General features: G+C 39.0%; 1 protein-coding gene across 1 annotated transcript in view; it reads left to right on the forward strand.

Annotated features, from left to right (window-relative positions):
- The window catches only part of LOC133529297 (bromodomain-containing protein 4B-like), a 111,844-nt gene that overhangs the window by 33,208 nt on the left and 54,008 nt on the right, over positions 1 to 24,628 (forward strand). The window contains exons 3-8 of the mRNA XM_061866994.1: positions 4,652 to 4,847; positions 16,930 to 17,049; positions 17,299 to 17,466; positions 18,046 to 18,213; positions 19,906 to 20,031; positions 22,478 to 22,685. Coding sequence (XP_061722978.1) covers positions 4,652 to 4,847; positions 16,930 to 17,049; positions 17,299 to 17,466; positions 18,046 to 18,213; positions 19,906 to 20,031; positions 22,478 to 22,685 — 986 coding nt within the window. The remainder of the gene's footprint in view (positions 1 to 4,651; positions 4,848 to 16,929; positions 17,050 to 17,298; positions 17,467 to 18,045; positions 18,214 to 19,905; positions 20,032 to 22,477; positions 22,686 to 24,628) is intronic.

Genomic DNA, 24,628 nt, shown 5'->3' on the forward strand with positions numbered 1-24,628 from the left:
AGATATGAAAAGACATACAAATAATAATTCAGCCTATATACGTCCCACTGCTGGGCACAGGCCTCCTCTCATGTGCGAGAGGGCTCGGGCTATAGTCCCCACGCTAGCCCAATGCGGATTGGGGACTTCACATACACCTTTGTTGAATTTCTTCGCAGATGTGTGCAGGTTTCCTCACGATGTTGTCCTTCACCGAAAAGCTAGTGGTAAATATCAAATGACGTTTCGTACATAAGTTCCGAAAAACTCATTGGTACGAGCCAGGATTTGAACCCACGACCTCCGGATTGAAAGTCGGACGTCATATCCACTCTGCCACCACCGCTTACAGTTACAGTTTATAAACAAAAAATGCGTGAGTGTCGTGGAACACTCGGTTGGAATGTAGTTTACTATTATTGATAAAAGTATTATATTATTGATTACAAGCACAAATAAAAAACAAAAACGACAAAATAATAACTATCGAAACTGCTCACAGAAAATCACAAATCCGTTCAGAAATGCGACTTACAGGCAGGGAGAACAACTAAACATAAGAAAACATTTTTCTACGAGCTGAAATTGATACGCTTAGCTCGAGCGTCACAGTCTTCACCCTCGCTTAGTCAATCAAAACTGATATTCAAGTACAAAAAAAATAAAAAAGTAATATCTGCATTCACGTACGGGGATCGAACCCGGATCGTCGCTGTTACCACCGAATACATGCAATCTTTGAAATGCTAGGCGCCTTTGACCAACTCTAAGGGTGAACAATACATCCTTCTCATAATTTATGTAAAGCAAGGTGACCACTTAAAAAAACACAAATTATAAAATTAATATATAGTCTGTCAAGCCATTTCCGTCACTAGTAAAAAAGCGGCAAATATTTAAAAAAGTAGGCGGGAAAGGTTATTGTCTAATAAAAACCTTTAATTTCGCGCCATTTTCTACTGACAAAGTTGTTTGACACTATAATCATTTTATTTAAGACTAATAATTTCCCTAGTTATATAGTAAATAGTAATGTACTAATGTGTCATGTTATAATAAATATAATAACTAACCGTCCCCTTTTCCTCAGCACGGTTGATGATTATAAAACTAACTTAACGCGTTCCGCGCGGTTGGTATGGTAGCAGCGGTGGCGGCCTTGGCCTTTACCCTTTTCCCGCTCATTTCACGCCATCTATCAAACGCCAGACGCAGCAGGCGTGAGTTACGCGGATCGTCCATTCGTTCCGCGTTTTAATTTAGCTTCCTCACTTTTTATTTTATCTGTGTAAAGTTCGATGTACATGTTGAGCAAACTGGTATTATTTGAGAGCTACACGGGAAAACGAGAAAACAGTATATACTATTAAAGCAAAACTGCTAAATAAAATAGTATAAATTTATTTTGCTTTTGTTGCCTATATTATATAATATATTTTTAGGGTTCCGTATCTCAAAAGGAAACGGAACCCTCATACTAGGATCACTTTGCTGTCCGTCTGTCTGTCAATATCAAGTCAATATAAAAAAAAAAAAAAATATATCAAGATCATTTCCTATTCGATTGCGCCATCTACGTTCAGCTTGACGCGATTAACCTCATTCGTTGACCGGTCTATGGTCCACCATAGACAATTGACACAACCGGATGCCATAAACAAAATAAAAAGTTAAACAAAATTGACATCTGTGTGGCTACGTGTTGTTTTGCGATGGAAATTATTAAACTATGTGTCGCGACAATATTACACAAGTTATACGTGTTCAGGATATCTCTACTGTTACTGTTGCGAGAATGGAAGTAAATCGAAGCCGAATAATATAAATGGAGGAAATCGAAAAGTTAGTGCTTATCATTTTAAAGTACCTGGGCGACCGAGCTTTGCTCGGTTATAACTATTTATTGTAATATGGTGGTGTATAGGTGATAATCTACATAAAAATATATATAAACTTGAACATATATATAAAAAAAAAAGTTAGTCACCCGGAACACTCGTTTCTAATAGCCGTCCGCGTCTTAACCCGCTGCACCAGACGGACAGTGGCTGGCAACACGAAATTAGTCGAAAACACGCGTTTTCCCAAACATAAGACTAATCTAGATCGATTGTATACCCCCAAAAACCCCCATATACCAAATTTCAGCGAAATCGTTAGAGCCGTTTCCGAGATCACAGAAATATATATATACAAGAATTGCTCGTTTAAAGGTATAAGATATCTGGGAGAACGAGCTTTTCTCGGAAAACATATTAAAACTCAAAAATGAGCGTTTTCCGAGAGATAAGACCAAGCTAGCTCGATTTTTCGCTCCCGAAAACACCTATATAGCAAGTTTCATCGAAATCTTTATGTCTCTATAATATACTGTGTTATATGTTTGTACTGACACTGACTACTTAAATATAAGAACATTTTGTGATACCATGGTTGCAACGAATAAATGAAATTTATGAAATATATACAGGAACTATTTGTTTAAAGGTGTAAGATATGATATCTTTTTGTATCTGTGCCAATGGCTCTGTGAGCTGTTGACCTCGCGAAACCCCTTTTTGAAAAATTTCCAAAACTTGAATCGAAAAAAAAGTGGCTGTGACATAATCGGACGGACAGACGGACATGACGAATCTGTAAGGGTTCCGTTTTTTGCCATTTGGCTACGGAACCCTAAAAACGATTCTAAGTAATTATTGAGCCTGCTCACCAAATTTCACGAGGATCGGTTGAAAAATGGGACCTGTAGACGAGCACATCCGGGCATACGAAAGAATTTTTGCCTAAGCTATAACTGAGACCTTCGGTTTCGCCAGGTCAATTAACTTTTTTTCAACAACTAACTTCTCAGTAACATACAGTTGAAGTTAAACATTTTCACAAAAGGTCAAAGTTTTGGCAAAAAGTGAAGAGGGGATCCTAGATTCCAATTTAGCAGAAAGAAAATTAAAAGAATAATTTTTAACATTCCATTTTTCTAGACTAGAAACAATCTAGACAATAATACCTAGTCTCTTCGATGACGTATCGGCTATCGAGCTTATATACGGAGCATATATATATATTTGTATTTTTTTCTAGATGTTATGCAGATCTAGTGATCTAAAATATTCATATGGATAAAACGCCAAACATATCTATAAGTTAAATATTTTACTAACACTACCGTAACGTCAATAAAGTTGGGTGCATCTATTTCTGACGCTTTGTGCTGGTCGATATTCTAGACCAAGAGTCTCCAAACCCCAGCCCGCGGGTTAAATCTGGCCCACGAGGCGTTCCAATCCGGCCCGTGGAGTCCGTGGACACCCAACGCGACAACAACCCACGGTCCGGTCCGCGGGAGGTTGCTAAACGGATGCCAGGCTCCAGGCGGATTTATTGGGAACTGTTCCTAAAGGGGCCCACTAATTAACAGTCCGCCGGACTGTTAATCAGTGGGCCCCTTAACAGCAACAACCAGACCCCTTTCCGGCCCAAAAGCCGGTGGTGGCCGGTGCGAAAGTTTCTGAGGTGCAATATGGCCCTCAGGTAAAAAAGTATGGAGTCCCCTGTTCTAGACTGTGACTGTACCTACCTATCCTTTACCTTTGCTCCAAGTTTAATATAGATTTGTGTATTTTTTTATTACAATTGTGACGAACCTGATACAATTCCTGTTTTGTGACGATTTTACGATAACGCATGTAATCAAATTTAGCTGTGCAAAATAAATACAGTTACATATCAATTTTAAATACATTTCCATAACGCCAACCTGCCTAGTGTCGATTCAATTTAAATATCCCTACCCGCATAACAGAAACTGACGATTCAATGAATAAATTATTGCCAACAAACAAATTATTAACACCACAATAAGTCGATGAGTTAATCTAAATCTAGAATGATTTAATGACTGAAATAATAACGACCGTGTTTTCTGAGAAATTCCGACGATTATGTTATTAAGATTTTTATTGTGTTTGCTATTTACTGCAATTATTGTTCCACTAATGAGGTAGATAATTAATGAGATTCCTTTGTCGAGCCGCCTTAACTGTAAGTGCAAAGCCGATCCTTTTAAAGTTGTACGCTAGTTTTTAGGTTATAAAAGCTGTAATTGTTCATGCCTCCCGAAGACTAGACCATACGAAATGTGTAAAGCACGGTTTCAACTAGTTGCGTAGACACGCAGGTGCACTCCAGTTGTAATGTTAGAAGCTATATGTGGCTGTTCCCATATAATTTGACGCTTGACGCAACGTACGAAGTCAACCGAAGACCAAATGTAAGTGTGCAGAGTGGACGCTCAAGCGGGGCATGTTGCGGGTTGTCGTGTTTGCATGTTCAGATTACTTTGACGCTGCCCGCTCCGCTGGACGCTCGCCACAGACTCCACTGAGGCCGTGAACTAACGTCACTAACGCAATGTGATACCGGCCGTTGCGGCTGGGCTTAGTTCAATTGATAACCTTTAACCGTAGTCGGTAGTCAAGAGACCCTGCCTAATAAGCAGGAGGTCCCGGTTTCCAATCTCGGTAAAGGCATTTATTTGTATGTTCATCACGTAATATTTGCCCCTGTTGGATGATATCTTTGTGCCTAAGTATGTATTCATAGTCTGGGGCACTGTGTAAGAACCCTCCCAAAATATTTTTTTATTCTATAATATTAACAATACCTTCAACAGTTCCAGGGACAGCACCTACCGCGGCGGCGGCGCTGTCGGCGAATACCGCGCGGGCAACCGCATGTCATTACTGGGCACCGCTTACCTCCCCCCGCCCGCGCCGCCCGCGCACCACCCCCCGCCCGCGGACCCACCGCCCTTCAAGAAGATCCGCCTCACCGCCGAGCGTCACCAGCCGCTCAGGGTCGATACTAGGGTGAGTTTTCGAGTCATCCCTAAGGCTGCGGTCTGGGCGCAAGCAGACTGGCGGCAATGTATGGCCTTTATTTGACGCTCGCCGCGCCGCGCGCCGCTTGCGTCCAGTCCGTGGCCTAACGTAAGGTCACGAAACGCACGCTTGACGCTCACGCCGGCCGCTTTACATAGAACACCTAATTTACATTAGGTGTGATCAGTAACCAGGTCAAATACCATGCAGTGTTGGCCGAAACGTTAATGCATTGATCATTAATCATTACAAATTCACCCATAAACTGTAACCGTTCGTCAAGGGTGCATTCTTGAGCTTAAATTAAGTTAACTTTCTCAAAGACACCGGTATTCTAATTAACTCCATTTCGGAGATAATCAATAATTTATTTTTATCTTATAAGGCTCTCACGAGAGTATACACTTGCCTTAGGGCCTGTTTACACATTGATTAGTGTTTAGTACGAGTGTGTACATTTGCTACTAAACGTAAATACTATCTCGGACGATTGATGTTCGAGGGAGAATCAACTTTTTAGCGTCACTCGTTGCCATGGTTACGATTAGTTGTCCAGGGGACAAAAGTTCATTGAAATACTGATTTTATGGTACTTAAATGTATTAAACTTGCGTTTTTGTGGTCGTTATAACCAATGTCCATAATGGGCCCCCTACTAAGCATGTTAATAGAACGGCATACAACGTCTCTTCAAACAAACTGTGCCACTGTTGTCCCTTGGACAACGGGACAGGATAACAAAACAAAAAAAGTTGATTCACCCTCGAAATGACATTGTTATGTCATTGTTTTCAATTGTTTGGTTAAATTAAACGTAATGCCCGTGTTACAACAACGCTATATGCAACATTTATTTATTTAAACTTTATTGCACAAAATATATACATACAATGTACAAATAGCGGACTTAATGCCAAATGGCATTCTCTACCAGTCAACCAGAGATACCTAGAATTGATAGAATTTACATTTAATAACTTATAAAAATAAAATGTGTTTTTTTTTTTAAATTAAATATGGCATTTAGTTTCCTTAACCTGGAAAAGTCCAGGTCGCACTAATCTACAAGGTTTTACCAAAAAATTCAAATATATTCCAATTAATCCAGCTTTGATGATTAATTTGAAGACAAGTCACATTTCCTGAAAGTGTAATCTAATTTGAACCTTAAATCGGAATGCTAAAGTTGAAATTCTAATGGCGCGTATGTGGTCGATAAATCGTACTATGCCTGGAAAAGGGTTAAACGTACTTACCCATACGCCAGAGTTAACGGAATTCAATAAAAACACGGTGTATATTATAATAATCATCGAAAAACACCTTGCACTTAAGATCAACAGTACCTGGGCGACCGAGCTTTGCTCGGTTATAACTATTTACTAAATTAAACTTGTCTAAAACAATAAAAATTAAAAAATTATACATAAACTTGAACATATAAAAAAAAAAACAAAATTTAGTCACCGGGCGAGATTCGAACCCGTAACACTCGTTTAGCAGTCCGCGTCTTAACCCGCTGGACCAGACGGACAGTGGCCGGCAACACGAAATTAGCGACCATATTCTGCGTCGAAAGAAAAACTCATGAAAACTCGAAAACACGCGTTTTCCCAAACATAAGACTAATCTAGATCGATTGTATACCCCCAAAAACCCCCATATACCAAATTTCAGCGAAATCGTTAGAGCCGTTTCCGAGATCACAGAAATATTATATACATATATATATACAAGAATTGCTCGTTTAAAGGTATAAGATAAGTTTCGCCATGAAACTGAGAATGTGTATCACTTTCTACTTAGCCTGTTTGCAAAACGGAAAAATTGTATATCGTTGGTTACAGTTTTGTTACGAAACTGATAGTTACGACTTACGACACTTACGACAATCCGACCTACTGATAAGAGATAACTGTGACCCGGTCAAGGTTGACACGGAAGTCAGATTACAAAACGAATAGCAATGAAAATGGTTTACACGTGGAGATATTATGTGTTTCTCATCATCATCTTCCTCGCGTTGCCTCGGCATTTTGCCATGAGAGCCTGGGGTCCGCTTGGCAATTAATCCCTAGAATTGGCATAGGCACTAATTTTTACGAAAGCGACTGCCATCTGACCGTTCAACCCAGAGGGTAAACTAGGCCTTATTGGGATTAGTCCGGTTTCCTCACGATGTTTTCCTTCACCGAGAAGCGACCGGTAAATATCAAATGATATTTCGTACATAAGTTCCTAAAAACCCATTGGTACGAGCCGGGGTTTGAATTCGCGACCCCCGGATTGCAAGGCGCACGCACGCTCTACCGCTAGGCTACCAGCTACCAGCGCTTAATATATCAGCGTTTCTAAAGGTTTTAATATTATCTTTTTTTATTAGGGTTCCGTGCTCTATTACTAAGACTCCGCTGTCCGTCCGTCCGTCCGTCTGTCATCAGGCTGTATCTCATGAACCGTGATAGTTAGACGGCTGAAATTTTCACACATGATGTACTTCTGTTGCCGCTATAACAACAAATACTAAAAATTATAAAAAAAATAAAATAAATAAATACATAAATAGAATAAAATTCATTTATTTCAAGCTACAAGGCTCATAATCAATTTTAACATGTCTTAATTCTAAATCGTATAAATGTCTATCATAAAATATTGTACAAAAATATATAAACATAATCATTTAAAATTGCTCTTAATTAAAATTATCATTATTCACAATACAACAAATTAGAGTAAAATAAATATTTGAGGGGCCTCCCATACAACAAACATATTTTTTTTTGCAGTTTTTATAGATAATGGTACGGAACCCTTCGTGCGCGAGTGCGACTCGCATTTGACCCGTTTTTTTATGTAATTAATGTTCCTACCCTCCCACCGCCAAAAAAACTTAAATAAATATAATAATTAATTTTATGTAAAAATACGCAGGTAAGCATAACGGGTTAGCAGTGTTAGCACTGATTGACTAGCACATTATTCTTTCGCGGATAAGGTTTCTTTTTAAAAAAATTTTATAATACGACGGTGGCAATCAAGCATACGGCCCGCCTGATGGTAAGCAGTCTCCGTAGCCTATGTACGCCAGCAAAGCCAGAGGAGTTACATGCGCGTTGCCGACCCTAAACCCGCTTCCCTCGTTGAGCTCTGGCCTTACTCACCGGCAGGAACACAACACTATGAGTAGGGACTAGTGTTATTTGGCTGCTGTTTTCTGTAAGGTGGAGGTACTTCCCCAGTTGGGCTCTGCTCTAGATCTGGAATGACATCCTCTGGTTGTGCCCTACCACACTAAGCGAGATGACATTCACAATGCCCATACCTCTCTTTTAGACGTAGTTTAAGGACGTACCCGGGTCCAAGTAAAGTAATATTTTTTGTTTTAATTAGTATGGATTTCTGCAACGTAACGTCTAATTCTATTAATTACCTCATGTTATTAATTCTCACTGTGACAAGTTACAAAATGGTACTAAAATGAAATTCTTTGAGCGTACAGCACACCCAGTTGTAAAATTGTGTGGCTACTTTAAGAATGAATTCATTTATAATGTTTCCATGTAAATTAGTCGCTTACTGTATTACGTATTGAATTTCCATACAAATTAATATATGTTCCCGACCGTGCGTGTTACAGAGTCTGCCATCGTGACCTAAATTAAATAAAGAAATACATAAATATTATAGGACATTAGTACACAAATTGACTAAGTCCCACAGTAAGCTCAATAAAGAGAAAACATGTAAACGCCGTCATGTATTTATATGGAACCTTGTACTATCGCTCTGTCGCGGCGATAATAACGCGGCGTTAGTGGCGTCAGTGTCGCTTGGCTCGGAACTGCACCTTAAGCCTACACTTCACGCTGGCCCTATTTCGCACAGACCAAACCAAGATAAGTTGGCCGCCATTTTGATAGTTCACACGGTGCACGTGTTATTTTAGACATCAAACTTCTATGAATTTATATATGTTTCAATTTGTTTGTAGTTTTGCAGTGACTTAGTATATACTGTTATGCTGTACAACAATAAATAATAAATAAATAATAATAATGTAGGAGTCCGGTTTTTTATCCCATAGCCCAGTATTTACTCCATCGCTTTCACCCAATAGCCCAGTTCATTTTAGATTCCATCAACCCTTAAATAGTCCTTACACTCTGGCGGGTGCTGCCTCTGCGTGCGTCCCATGACACGGGCAAGGGCAACATCCGCTAGGTGTACCCCTTACATTTCATTAAAGTGTCAAAAGGGCCTCTACGTGTTGGCTTCGGCTCCGCGCACGCCTCCCAAAGGTCCGGAAGACCATTGTTCCGTGATGGGAAAGACATACAAATAATAATAATAATGAAATTACGACGTCGTCCCTTGCACCGTCTGGGCTATAAAAATTGCTGCCAACTTGTCTTGGTCTGTCTCTAGTAGGGTCTGCCATCTAGTGGCTTAAATCTAAAAATGGAAACATGACAAAATGCTCGCGCCAATTAATAGGCTGTCAACACCCAATGTCCTTGAAATTGATGTTACTTAAACGGTTTTTTAAGAAAGACTATTTGTTTTAGTCAAGTAAGAAAAATATATGTTGATATTAATTATATTTCAAAGACCGTAGTTGTACTCGATTAACTCGATACATGATTGAACGAAATCGGCTCGATAGAAAATAATTGCAAAGATTGGTCTTAAAATCACAATTAAACGGTTCTATGTCTTTATTGTTTTGACTTATGGGTCTGCAATTAAAATCACAATTTCAAAACATTTATATCTAAACCGTGGTTGAGTAAAATATTACACTAATAATCCACTTTTTTTTATTTAAATATTTTTCTTATTATTCCCTTGCCCAGGCCCAGTAACATGCGACAGTGCTATCTCATTTACTCCGATAGAAATAGACAGTGTGCGCGCTGTAGGTATTGACAGCCTCTTAATAGGCGGCTTCTGCGCTGCCGTCTACAATTCATGCACGCACCCTAAACAAAGTAGTACAACTTGACCAATTGAACACAAGATTCTTATAAAACCAATTTAAAACAATCGACGAACTCCCGAATAATAATTGTACGTAATTTGGCGAATGCAAGTAGAGCTGCCCCTTCATTCTCGATAGATCCAGTCGCCATCTTTAATTTCGCCAAACCCGGACAAAGATTAAAAAAAACCCGAACATTTAGCGTAAATCGCATTTTTTCCCCGGACGAGTCCGAAAATAATATTTTTAAAAACAAGACCTTTAATTTTACATGTAATTTTAATGTGCTTCCTTACATGAAAAGTGTCCGGGTTTTCCCCGGACACTTCTTGACACCCCCCCCGGACGGCCCTCGGACGGCCTCCAAACTAGGACAAATCCGGGAAAACCCGGACGGATGGCAGCCCTAAATGCAAGCAACACAGAACACAGTACATGCACAGCACAGTAGTTTAACCAAGGGCAAGACCATGACCGTGTTCTGACCCTCGTAACCGACCCTGAACGGACACAAAACACGAGAAACAAAGTCACAGTCATACTGGGAATGACTTTCAAGTTTTGACAGCCGGAAGTTTTTTTTTTCAATTGAGGGACGGAAATGTTTCCTTTTTTTTTGAGTTTTTAGGCACCCACCAATGGCTGAGGACGTGACATTTAGCTTAATTTATTTTTATTCATTTATTATTGATACGAAAGTAAAAGGAGAGTCTTTGCACCTTGCCTAAGAGCTTTCTTAATTTCCCGCATGCATGCCAAAGATGGACGGGGTCCGTACGACAAGTTAAACCAACACCGACTAGTTTGAAATGAACTGAAATCTGACCTTCTAACATAGGGAGAAGCTTCTACGACAACTGGATTAGAATTTAGAAGCTGCCAAACTCCTATGTAACTCTTAGGGTTATTGACCGAACGTTAGCCAAGGTCTCCGTTTCATCTTGGGCAAAAATTCTTTCGTATATCCGGATGTCTGACTACAGGTCACGTTTCTCAACCGATTCTCGTGAAATTTTGTGAGCAGTTATAAGAGTTATTTTTTTTTATTGAATAATGTTTGGATATTTTTTAATCATGAGGTCTACAGCTTACCGAGCCACTAGTGAGTTTGTCAGAAACTTAGAGCTGCGAAGTTTTCGGCAGTGGGTGACTACTAGGTGCTTTCATATCATGGTATATCTGTAATAGGAACAGGTATCAGTGTACCTAATTGGATTACTGTGTCAAGCTATACTCTGTATCTTTAGGTATTTAAATAAAAGTAAATGAACAATTTGTACATTTTCGGGTAGTTATAACATTTATTGGTTAAACAGCCAAATACAAAACCGCCTGGATCTGTCACTGATCAACCTAACTTTAACCTACATTATTTGATCATGTAAGTCAAAGTAAGTCAGTCAACTGGTTTAAGGAGCCATTTGAGGGTAGATTTTGTTTACTTTCATTTAAATACCTAAAGATACAGAGTATAACCGACGACAGACAGAGTAGTGGTAGATTGTTATATATAACTATAAAAGACTGTTTGTTTCTTAAATAAATAAGTAAATAATAAATAAGTACAGTCTATAGGCATAGGTGTTCAAAATATTTCACACGCACTCTAACGCCTTGACAATAGAGGCGTGTTCAGATATTGGTGAGCACCTTGGCCGCTCCGATATATCTCATGGCGACTGTACTACGTACACAATACCTCTCGATTTTAATAATGCCAATGTCAAGATGTCAATGGACATGTTAATTTGGTTATGTCATTACGGGCGGGTAAACAACGCTGAAGGCCGATTGTACCAAAACATTTTAATTGTGTTGAAAAGAACTCAAGTGCTTTATCGTGAGCTCTCAATTGATGATCAAACGAACTTCTTGAAGTGAAGTTCGATCGATATTATATGAGTCACTTCATTTGAAGATATAATTTTATATTAACCATGTAGTTTCCCTATTGTACAGATAGCATCGCACATATTTAAGAGTAACTATTTTGATTAAAACTGTGAAAAACAACTTCCGCCCACTTCCGGTTACTGGTTACCTGCATGCGGCGACCGCTGCGCTCTTCATTATTTTTAGAGAAGGCAAGAACCAAAACTTATATCAGGGTTCCAGGGTGGGTGGGACCTTATATTATATCTTCAAATGAAGTGACTCATATAATATCGATCGAACTTCACTTCAAGAAGTTCGTTTGATCATCAATTATATTTCGTCACTTCATTTTTCAGATATAATTTTATATTAACCATGTAGATGTTTAGAGATATAAGTTTTGGTTGAAATAAGACAAAAGCTTTGGCTGTCTGAGTGTCTAGTTTAAGTTAAGACGTTCCTTCTAACTCCCCACACCACATAGAAAAAAAAAAAAACTTCTCAATTTATATGCCATGCCAATGACCGCAGGATTTTTATTTTAATTACTATACGTTACGTATACACCGTACTAACATTAGAAATATATTATTAAAAAACATCATAGTGAGACACTAAAAACATATATCTATCTTAGTCCGAAGTAAAATAAGTCATTCGGGTGAGATTTATTTGTTAATGTTAACCATGGTGATAAACCGAAATATTTTGTATTTTTTTTTTTTTTTTTATCTGACCTATTGTATTTGCAGTTAGTATCCTTGGTATGAGATATTTATATTATAGTTCACGTTTCAAAATCAAGGTGATATTTAAACAGTTATTATAATAAACACAAATGGGTGGAAAAACAATTAAAAAGTTATAAATAATTATTATAGTTTAATATTTCAAATTATTAGATTATATAAGTTAATGGCTAGAATTTATTTATTTTCAGGTGCTAGGGATTTATTTTGATCTGAATTTATTTATTTTCAATTTCTAGGGATTTATTTTGATAAGTTGTATTAAGTTAGTGTCCCAAATGTACTATATTTTGAGTTATATGATTTAAAACCGTATTTCTGCAATCGTTTAACTTTAACCAATTCTGTAATAAAAGAAAACGATCTGATGATCCTTTTCCATGAAAACACATGATACTATTTTAATTGACTGCTAAAGAAATCCAGAAGTATGGTAAATTAAATTGAACCAAAATTAAATCAATGCTTTAGCGAACAACTGTCTAACGGGTTGTGTTTTAAGCCATCAAGTAATTGAAGTTATTATCGCTGTATCCCACCTGCGCAGAGTAGCCCACCTGCGTAGACTGCAGACCAAGTTCAGGACATAACATGTGTACTATACACAAGTATACTATGCCAATTGAGTTATAAAGCCTTGTTTAAAAGCATAAAGAAAGTTTAGGTATGTAGGTTCAAAATAAAAAGTACATATTAGGTATGTACACATGATATATATATATTGTAATACGCCTATTAGGATATCAAAACAAAGCCTAATAATCACGTTTCAATTTGTTGTTCACACTGAAACATAATTCACTAAGATTCTATACACTTTGTGGTCTACTTTACATTCAGTTTAATTCGATTACAAAAAGTAGAATTAATTCATAAAACGTCCTTTTATGAATGTATGAAAGTTCACTAGCGGTCCTTGTCCGCGATACGGAATTAAAGAAGACAGACGGTACTACTATTGATATCAACTTTAGACTTGTCTAAGAGTAATAACTAAAATAAGACCTAATTTATGTTAACGATACAACCCAGCGTTACCTCCAGACAGGGTGGGATACGCTGTGTTCACTGAGCAGCTGGCGACAATGAGAAAATTCAGTTATTAGGCTCATGCACACGCATGTTGGCTTACAGCAGCTCCTGCTGAACGAATAGTGACACAACGGCCTACAAAGACTTACGCGGCCTAGCGCGTTTTAAGATTTTTAACTTAAAAAGAATAGTTTTTTATTTTACTTTTCTCCAAAACGTGTCTAACGTCATTGAAATTCGTTAAAATCTCTGATCTATTCAAGAAGAAATATACTTTGGATATTATCATATGTAAAAATCCATCATGTTCTTGAAATATAAGAAATATATGAACGTGCATAATTCCATATGATTTCGGTTAAGTTATGAAAAAATAAATTTATAAGGCTACTATAACTACTACTCAACTTTCGAAGTTATTTCTTATAGAAGATTAGAATTTACCCAAATTCAAATGTTTATTATTGCGCTCATATTGCATACAATAAATAGGGCAAGGGCCGAGGCCCATTAATGACATCAGAATATACATATTTATAAATTGATTTTATATACCTTATGTATATTCGAGCTACTCGTATTACGGTGCTTAGTTAATAATAACCAGTTACACCTGAGTAGGTAAAGTCAGCGTACAACAAACATGACCAGTAAGTCTTTTCACTTAAATAAACATAAATAAGATGAACTTTTTTTTTTTTTTTATATCAATGACAACATGACACGTTTGACCATATTTGCACAAATATCGGTGCTGTAGCTGCTATTCTCTCAGCGCAAACTAAACCAGCACAGCAATCAACCACGATAACAATAACAATCCACAGTATTTCAGGTATTAAGCATCAAATCTCAAATGCCCTCTATTTTTATTTTATCCAAATATTCGCTCTGTCGGTAACGAAAGACTGAGACGTAATGTTGTATATTTTTATAATGTATAAAAAAATACACTTATAGAACTGACATAATAAACTAGAAAATGTATTTGCTGTATTGCTACTGTGGTTGTATTGTGAGTTTAGAAAACAAATATTATATTTAGTGATTCGGTCTTAATTTTATGAATGACTATATTAATTATAATACTAAATGTATATGTACATATATTTTAAACTTAGCAAAAACGTATTGCATAACCGTTTTGAGTTTTTTTTAAGTCTAGTGAACGTATTGCATAGTACCATCGCATTAATGATGGCTGAAAGAGTACCGCGACAGACACATGAGAGTTGAACCATACATTTATTTATTTATTTTATACGATTTCTATTACCTAATTAATTATTTAGTTATTTAAGTAGTAATCTGAGGGGTAATCCTTTAAAGGATAATCAGAGGGTAATCGTCTTGTTGTTTTAATAAAATTAAATAAATATATGAATAGGTATTTACCTAGTTACCGATTATTTACAACCATAAAAATAAACACTCAATATCTGTGAGAGATGCGAACAAAATATCTTAACATGTGCAACTCGCCAAAATGAAGAGAAAACCATATTCTGATTAACTCAGATGGATGGTACTCTAGTGGTGCTTGACACTGAGCTCTTGCAAATTGTTCTAGTAAATTGTGATGAAAAAACTCGTCTTCCTCTAATTCAATTGAAGTAAGTGTACTTATTATAATTCAATGATTCAATTGAATTAATTATCCGGTATAACTTTAAGAAAAAATCTAATTTTCAAACAGATAGTAAATAAGTACTTACTGGCATCGCCAATAAGCGACCATGACAATTACTCATTTATATCAAGTTTTGTTATATCTTATTTTGAGAAATAAAGATTCTTAAAACTGATATTATAAATAGGTATATTTTGATATAAGTATTCATTTGGTTGACTCTTTTTTATGCGATTTAATATAGGAGTAAACCAAAGTTGCCCATAACATTATTGACGTACGTACACGTAGCAATTCCCACTTTTAGAGACAAGTTATACCTACCCAATGTATTAATATTATATTTATGTGGGTAGTGTAGTATAAAAACAATGTACTATTGAAGAGCGCAGCGGTCGCCGCATGCAGGTAACCAGTAACCGGAAGTGGGCGGAAGTTGTTTTTCACAGTTTTAATCAAAATAGTTACTCTTAAATATGTGCGATGCTATCTGTACAATAGGGAAACTACATGGTTAATATAAAATTATATCTGAAAAATGAAGTGACGAAATATAATTGAGTGTTATTTTTTAGGACTGCAATTAGAAAAAGCTTTAGTGTCACTTATTATTGAATGATTGAATATTGAAAGACATTTTCGCTATGTTATTTTGAGATATAAGAAAATTATGAAGGATTATCTAATATCCAATGACACTCAAGCAAGACTTAACCTTTTCAATACCAACGACGGATATATCCCGACGCTACGGGTGGATTATTTCGTCACAGACCGCAGAGCAACATAGAACTACGTGCATATGCATAAAGTTTAACAGTTTTGACACTTCTGTGACGTGGCGTCCGAGTGACAGCTTTTGTGTTTGACACGGCATCGAAAAGGTTAAATGTTTTTAAGTATTTTTTAACACTAGCCGAGGTTGATTTTTAGTGATCCGTACAAAATGTTGTTTTCGGAGAATTTACGGGATCATTTCGATCTTGTAAATCAGTTAAAATACGTTTTTATTATATTAGTTGTGTAATGTATACTTAAATTCTAGCGTCCAAAGGCTAGAAAAATGGCCTTACATTCCATTGTATTTTAATGTATTTTCAAAAATCGTTTCTCGTTTGTGAGCGGCTACTGCGGCTAGAAGCTAAGGCTTGTTACAAATGTTTAGTAGCAGACAGAAAGATAGACATTTCTTAACAGGTACAAGTTGGAACCCGTGTTGGGACTGCAGACGACACGTCTCTGCGACACGACTGGTTTCTATAAAATACCATTCGTAGTAAACGACATGAAGGCAGCGACGCGTCGCCGAGCGGCAGACAACACGTCGCCCGACCGCAGATCAGTACATGACGACACGTTGCCGCGACACGACGTCTACAGTCGTGACACGTCGCCGGGTTCCAACTTAGACCTAAATTACCTCTAGAATCTTTATTACGTCAGGAAAACAAGTGTGACAAATAAAATAAGTTAATTTTTGTTCCATACATTGAGGAAGGATATCGAATACTTATGTTGTATGTACAACTTACTTGGCTGGCGCGATGACCCAAAATGAGTCTAGGCCTCCAACACAATAGCACGCCACTTTGCTCGGTCCAGAGCGGATTCGCGCCAGCTTTCGCTGACGCCGAGCTCACGGAGATCTGCCTCCACTCTATCCGCCCAACGATATTTAGGATGATTAACAGGACGGCGTACAGATGGTCGACTCATGTAAGCCCTTTTGACTGCCCGATCGTCATCATCCTTTCGAAAATCTACAAAAGGATTCTTTACTGATGCACATGTTTTGTTTTTCAGGAACCGGTGAATAGTTACGGGGCGGTGGAGGTGCTATCTCCCAACCCCCCTTCCGAGCCCACGGTGGAGGAGCAGAGCTTCCGAACCACCAAGGATGAGCTCATACAGCAGATCTCAAAGGTACGTGTCTCTTTGGAGTCGTCAGTTGCAAATACCATCTTAACCTAACTTAACCAGCTTCAACATAAGTGATTCCACAAGGTCTTGATCCGTCTGAATGGGGCCCTACTTTTAGATCCAAATTTCTACTGTCATCTTATATATGTTTTTACGAAGAATTACAATTTAAGGTTCTCTTCCTATTTCTGGTAATCACTGTAGTAATTGCTTGTAAACTTTACTAACAAACGCATGTTTCCCTCATTCCAGGTGGACCGAGAGATGGCGCTGTCAGAAGCGATGCTGGCGAAGCTTAAGAAGAAGCAGGAGGAGCTGGAGCAGACCGCCACCAAGCCTGCGGCCGCTGCCGAGCCGGAGGAGGCGCCACCGCGGCATCGGAGTCTCGCGCAGAACATATACGCGGAGAATCGGAAAAAGGTGGGTTACTGGTCCAGAACCACTGATACTAAGTTTAAAGTTTGTTATGGTGGGTAGTGATCATGTACCACTATAATGTTTTTTTTATATTACGTCGGTGGAAAACAAGCATACCGCTCGCCTGATGTTAAGCAGTCTCCGTAGCCTATGGACGACTGCAACACCAGAGGAGCTACAAGCCCTCGTTGAGCTCTGGCAACCTTACTCACCGGCAGGAACACAACACTATGAGTAGGGTTTAGTGTTATTTGGCTGCGGTTTTCTGTAAGGTGGAGGTATATCCCCAGTTGGGCTCTGCTCTAGATCTGGAATGACATCCGCTGTGCTGTGCCCTACTACACAAAGCGAGATGACATTCACACTGCCCATACCTCTCTTTTGGACGAAGTTTAAGGACATACTCGGGTCGGGTTTTAACCCTTCATAGGCGTCAAAGGCCACTGGGCGAAAGTCGCTAAATATACAAACTAACGCGTTCAAGGCAGCGGGTGAAAGTAATGAAAAAACATGCGTTATCAGCAGTGAATGCGTTAGTATGACATTATCCAAAATAATTATTAGTTTTTTCTTAAATTTCAGGCGGCGTCAGCTCATGCAGTTCTAGCCCATCTGGGTCCACCAGTGTTATACCCGCTATACAACCAGCCCCAGGACACCGAGGTGTACCACGAGAACATCCGCAAGCATCGTGGCTTCAAGAAACGGCTCGTCGAACATGTTCGGCGGCTACGGCTGGAAGCTGAGAAGGTAAACACTTACTAATACATATGAGCGATACGTCTGTAAAATTGTAATACGGGCAACATCATTAGTATTTTTTTTTTTTATACTACGTCGGTGGCAAACAAGCATACGGCCCGCCTGATGGTAAGCAGTCTCCGTAGCCTATGTACGCCTGCAACTCCAGAGGAGTTACATGCGCGTTGCCGACCCTAAACCCGCCCCCCCTCGTTGAGCTCTGGCAACCTTACTCACCCGCAGGAATACAACACTATGAGTAGGATCTAGTGTTATTTGGCTGCTGTTTTCTGTAAGGTGGAGGTACTTCCCCAGTTGGGCTCTGCTCTAGATCTGGAATGACATCCACTGGCTGTGCCCTACCACACAAAGCGAGATGACATTCACAATGCCCATACCTCTCTTTCGGACGTAGTTTAAGGACGTACCCGGGTCCAAGTATTAGCGTACCGATGTAGTGAATAATCCTTTCCCATCGTTTTTACTCTGAATAATTCGTATTTGTCATTTTACTTCAATCAACCTCAGTACGTTTTGTATCGAGATTGACTGAAATAGCAAGACACGTTCGTGCACGTTAATTTCCTACCTTTTAGGAAATGAAAATGAAACATTTAACATAATCTAAGTATTTATAAACACAACATAATACATATAAAACTTAAAATCTAAATCTAAAAATAAATAAAACTAATCTTAAAATAAATAATTAAAAACTATCCCCCTGCGGCATGGTGCCGTAGATGCTGGCAGCATTTCCTCGTTGTATCGCAATACTTATTCTCTGTGCGAGGAAGCTGCCAACTCTACGATCACCGGTAGCGTCTGCTATTTTTTTGGATAATTCCTTGAACAGTGTAGATGCATTCGGACCCCACGGGCCAAGGGTCTCGACGCCAAAAGGTACGAAGTCGTATTCGGGGCCGAGACCCCTTGATCTAAATCAATAAAATATTTAAATATTTTCTAAATCAATTTTGAACAAACAGAAACGTCTGCGAACGATGCTATTAAGCTTAGAATAAATTTAAAAGTGAAAAAATTTCTGCCTTGGGTGAGACTTGAACTCACGGCCTCTGGATAAAGCCAAGGCAGTAATTTTTCCACTTATAAATTTATTCAAAGCTTAAATATTTTCTTTTATGCCGTTTAATACAGTTTTGATGTCTGCCGTGCTCAAATTCTTCCTCAATTTCTCAAAGGTTATTATTATTATTGGGGTTTTTGGGCCTTTGAGTGCCACGTCGACCAGGTAGTGATCTATTGTGACAGCCCTTTAAAGTTCATTACTGATGCCCGTTGAATCCAGGAAATTCCAGATTCTTTGGGCCGTAATGTTTTGTACCTCATAGGGTTGCAATACGTGCCGCCCTAAGTGGGTACTTCTTTTAGACATTAGTGGTCCACAGGAACAGAGAATGTGCATTGCAGTCTCCTCTGATTCCTTGCAGAACCTGCATGTCTCAAAGGTTAACTGGAAGAGATCCCTGAAGGGGATAAGTTCGCCTCTGTACAAATGATGTATGTTCTTTCCAGTTTTATGTTTCTTTCTGTACAATAAAGTGTTTTACGTGACAATCCAATTCTTTGAGAGGATTTAGAATGGTCTGCAATAAATCAATGAGTTTCATTAAACGAGATTGTTGACGAAATGTATTCTTACTGGAACTGTACATTTATATATTATGTTTGTTGTTTCAGAGAGAAGACGCGTTAGCAGAAGAGTACAGTAAGCGGGCAGTGGAGTGGGCGAGAAGGGTGGAGAGGATAGAGCAGGGGCAGAAGAGGAAAGCGAAGGATGCGAGAAATAGAGAGTTCTTCGAAAAGGTAACACGTTACACAACAAAATTATACTAAAACGCGAAGTCAAGTAAAATATTGTAGTCGCAGTTTTGACAACTGATGAGGACCGCTTGTGTCGCTGCCGTTTTTTTTTTTATACTACGTCGGTGGCAAACATTCATACGGCCCGCCTGATGGTAAGCAGTATCCGTAGCCTATGTACGCCTGCAACTCCAGAGGAGTTACATGCGCGTTGCCGACCCTAAACCCGCCCCCCCTCGTTAAGCTCTGGCCTTACCGGCAGGAACACAACACTATGAGTAGGGTCTAGTGTTATTTGGCTGCTGTTTTCTGTAAGGTGGAGGTACTTCTCCAGTTGGGCTCTGCTCTAGATCTGGAATGACATCCGCTGTGCTGTGCTCTACCACACAGAGCGTGATGAGATTCACAATACCCATACCTCTCTTGTGGACGTAGTTTAAGGATGTACCCGGGTTTTGTGGTAACTGAATCGCCAAACTTAGTCCTTGATAACTTAGTCTACCATATTGTATTGTGATTAAATTAAATTAAATCGATAAGTGTAACATATATAACATAAATACTAACATCTCTTAACTTATCACTTGTGACATGACACCTTCGGCTTATACAGATCTTTTTAGACATAAGTTAGCTGACACAATCCTGCGGGAACTAAAAGATGTACACACTAATAGATAATAAACGATTTCTCATTCTCATTCATTGTACGGCGCCGTAAAGCATTGTTCGACGACCGGACTGGCCTAGTGGGTAGTGACCCTGCCTATGAAGCTGATGGTCCCGGGTTCAAATCCTGGTAAGGGCATTTATTCGTGTGATAAGCATGGATATTTGTTCCTGAGTCATGTGTGTTTTCTATGTATTTAAGTATTTATAAATATTTACATATTATATATAATAATAATAATTCAGCCTATATACGTCCCACTGCTGGGCACAGGCCTCCTCTCATGAGCGAGAGGGCTCGGGCTATAGTCCCCACGCTAGCCCAATGCGGATTGGGGACTTCACATACACCTTTGAATTTCTTCGCAGATGTATGCAGGTTTCCTCACGATGTTTTCCTTCACCGAAAAGCTAGTGGTAAATACCCAATGACATTTCGTACATAAGTTCCGAAAAACTCATTGGTACGAGCCAGGATTTGAACCCACGACCTCCGAATTGAAAGTCGGACGTCATATCCACTCGGCTACCACCGCTTGTAGTTTCTATGTATTTGAGAAAGGTATGTTTGAGATGGTTTCGACACGTGGAAAGAATGAGTGAAAGAAGTTTAACAAAGAGAGTGTATAAGGGAGATGTAGAAGAGGGAGCTGGAAGGGGTAGACCTCGGCGGACTTTCTCTGATCAAATCGGGGAAATCCTGAAGAAAGGCTAGGTCAAGAGTACCCTAAACCGACGAGCGTGTATGAGGAATGTCATGAAAGTGAAGGAAGCGAAAGAGGTATGTCAGGATCGTAGCAAGTGGAAATCCTTGGTCTCTGCCTACCCCTCCGGAAAATAGGCGTGATTATATGTATGTATGTATGTATGTAGAACTAGGTATACATACAACAACGCAACCTCGTATGAGGGTATGGAAGTCCAGGCAGGAGGAGTATTAGTTAAACGCGTGATAGCGGGTTGAATAATGAACATTTATTGTATTGAACTGCCGCCTTATATACTATTTACGATATTGCTAAAAACAGAAATATATTAGGTATCCTAGAATATTAATATCTATTCTACCTTTCGACTAAGATCGCGTTTGTAGCGATCGCAATACCATGTCTTCTGTCTAATCTTCTCATACGTAAGACGGGTAGATCAAAATCAGCAATTTAGGATTACCCTGCCGCGGAGACTCACTACTACGCATGTGAGAGTAGCACGCCCTGTCTTTTGTCTCGTTCCAACCGCTGCATAAGTAATATTGTATTGTATTTAACCTTTTCAACGCTTTCTCCCTCGCATCAAAATGTGGCATACACGCCAATATATCAACTATTGAGAAACGAATTTAAACCTTATAGTCTGTCAACAGTAAAATTTCTTCGACAGCGTCTGCCATGACCTCTTTAGTTACGGAAGGTGGAGATAAGGAATGGAATTTCCATATACCAAAAAGTGACATCAAAAAAAATTAAATAGGTGGCGCTACAATAACTTGAATACTTGAAAAAATAATCAAATCATAGACAGCGCACTTCACTCCGTCAATAACGCCTAGGTTCTTAGCTACTCTAGCGCTAGTCTGGAGAGATTTGGAACTATTATTTATAGCTGACCACTGGACACTTTTGCGTAAGTTCTGCCTATGGATATTGCGTTCCTTAACTCTACCTTCCATACTCTTTAGTGGTCGTTGGCGTGGTAGGCACGACAGCACACGACCACTTCAGTGGCTCTTGGCGTTGAAAAGGTTAAAAGAAACATTTACACAAAAGAAATAACTCGGCAGGTGTTCCCCGAGCTCCGGAAGCAGCGCGAGGAGCGCGAGCGCTTCAACCGGCTGGGCGCGCGCGTGAAGTCGGAGGCCGAGCTGGAGGAGATCGCGGACGGGCTGCACGAGCAGGAGCACGAGCTCAAGAAGATGCGCTCGCTCACCGTCGTGCCCCCGCTGCTGCGGGACCCGAGGGATCCCGCCCCGGTTTATAAGGATACTAATCGTAAGTATGCTTCTTCAAAAAAAAAGTTTCACGTCTTGACTACCTAAAGGTTGTCTGGAAGAGATCGCTCTGTAGCGATAAGGCCGCCTGTTGTTTACCTCTATCTTCATGTATTATATACGTTTCCATGTACATTTATTCTGAGGTTGTGCAATACGACCGGTCTGACCGCGTGGGTAGTGACCCTGCCTCTGAAGCCGATGGTCCCGGGTTCAAATCCTGGTAAGGGCATTTATTCGTGTGATGAGCATGGATATTTGTTCCTGAGTCATGGGTGTTTTCTATGTATTTAAGTATTTATAAATATTTATATATTATATATATCGTTGTCTAAGTACCCTCAACACAAGCCTTATTGAGCTTACTGTGGGACTTAGTCAATTTGTGTAATAATGTCCTATAATATTTATAAAAAAAAAGAGGATTTGTATGCTTTTTAGAGTTCCGTACCCAAACGGTAAAACGGGACCCTATTACTAAGACTCCGCTGTCCGTCCGTCTGTCACCAGGCTCTATCTCATGAACCGTGATAGGTAGACAGCTGAAATTTTCACAGATGATGTGCTTCTGTGGCCGCTATAACAACGAATACTAAAAAACAGAATAGAATAAATATTTAAAGGGGTTCCCATACAACAGACGTGTTTATTTTTGCCGTTTTTATAGATAATGGTATGGAACCCTTTGTGCGCGAGTCGGAATTGGTCGGTTTTTTGATGTTTAGGACTATTGTCCAGTACAGAATGGGGAACTCTAAAGCAGAGACGCTTTACATATAGATTTAAGTACATTGACCTGATCGCTGTCCCGCCCATGATGCTGGTTGCAAATGTCGCTGTGCGAGCTTGATAGCAATATAATATAGTTATGCGCGTGCAATGGACGTAGCAACGTGGTCAATGTACGAAAATCTATATAAATAATAAATAAATATTATAGGACATTATTACACAAATTGACTAAGTCCCACAGTAAGCTCAATAAGGCTTGTGTTGAGGGTAGTTAGACAACGATATATATATAATATATAAATAATTATAAATACTTAAATACATAGAAAACACCCATGACTCAGGAACAAATATCCATGCTCATCACACGAATAAATGCCCTTACCAGGATTTGAACCCGGGACCATCGGCTTCATAGGCAGGGTCACTACCCACGAGGCCAGACCGGTCGTCATATGAAAAGCATCTTTGCTTTATTCACCAAACTTTATCGAAAATTATCGTGAAAAAAAAAAAGTGCAACAAAACAAAAATCGGACCAGATATGAAAAGATTATCAACGGCTTGTTACTTTTCTCTGATGTAATAAACCCATCTCATCTCTAGACCAGTGGTTCCCAAAGTTGACTGGGCTCCGACTCACCTAACACCAACTGCCATTTTTGGGGCCCAACACTTGGATGTCTCTGAAAAGGGGGCATACAATATCATTGGTAACGCTCAGAACTCCTAGTAGTTTCAGGGCCCACTTAATAGTCCCTCGCGACCCACCAATGGGTCGCAACCCATAGTTTGGGAAATGCTGCTCTAAATAAATCTTTAATTTTTAATTTCATCGAAATCGCTAGAGCCGTTTTGAGAAATTATAAAAAAGATTGCAAATGTATCTAAAACAATATGATAGATTTGCCGCTACTCTATATTTAAAATGTTTATTTCTAAATACTCTAAGCTCTACTACGAATGACGAAAAATAGGGAATTGCCGGCCGAAGCAGCGAGTGACACAAGGGGACAAGCGATGCGAGGCTGTTCAGTAACATAAGACGGACAACTCATACATATTCTGGTGATATATAACATCAAATTACTGTGACATTTCTACATATTTCTAGATCTAGTACTTTTTTTTCGTAATAAACAAGTTTTTGCAAAGTGTCTTGTCACTTTTTGATGTCTGTCAATAAGGATATTTAGACTAGGTCCTATAGTT

Source organism: Cydia pomonella, chromosome 20 (assembly GCF_033807575.1).
Source record: "Cydia pomonella isolate Wapato2018A chromosome 20, ilCydPomo1, whole genome shotgun sequence".
Taxonomy (NCBI): domain Eukaryota; kingdom Metazoa; phylum Arthropoda; class Insecta; order Lepidoptera; family Tortricidae; genus Cydia; species Cydia pomonella.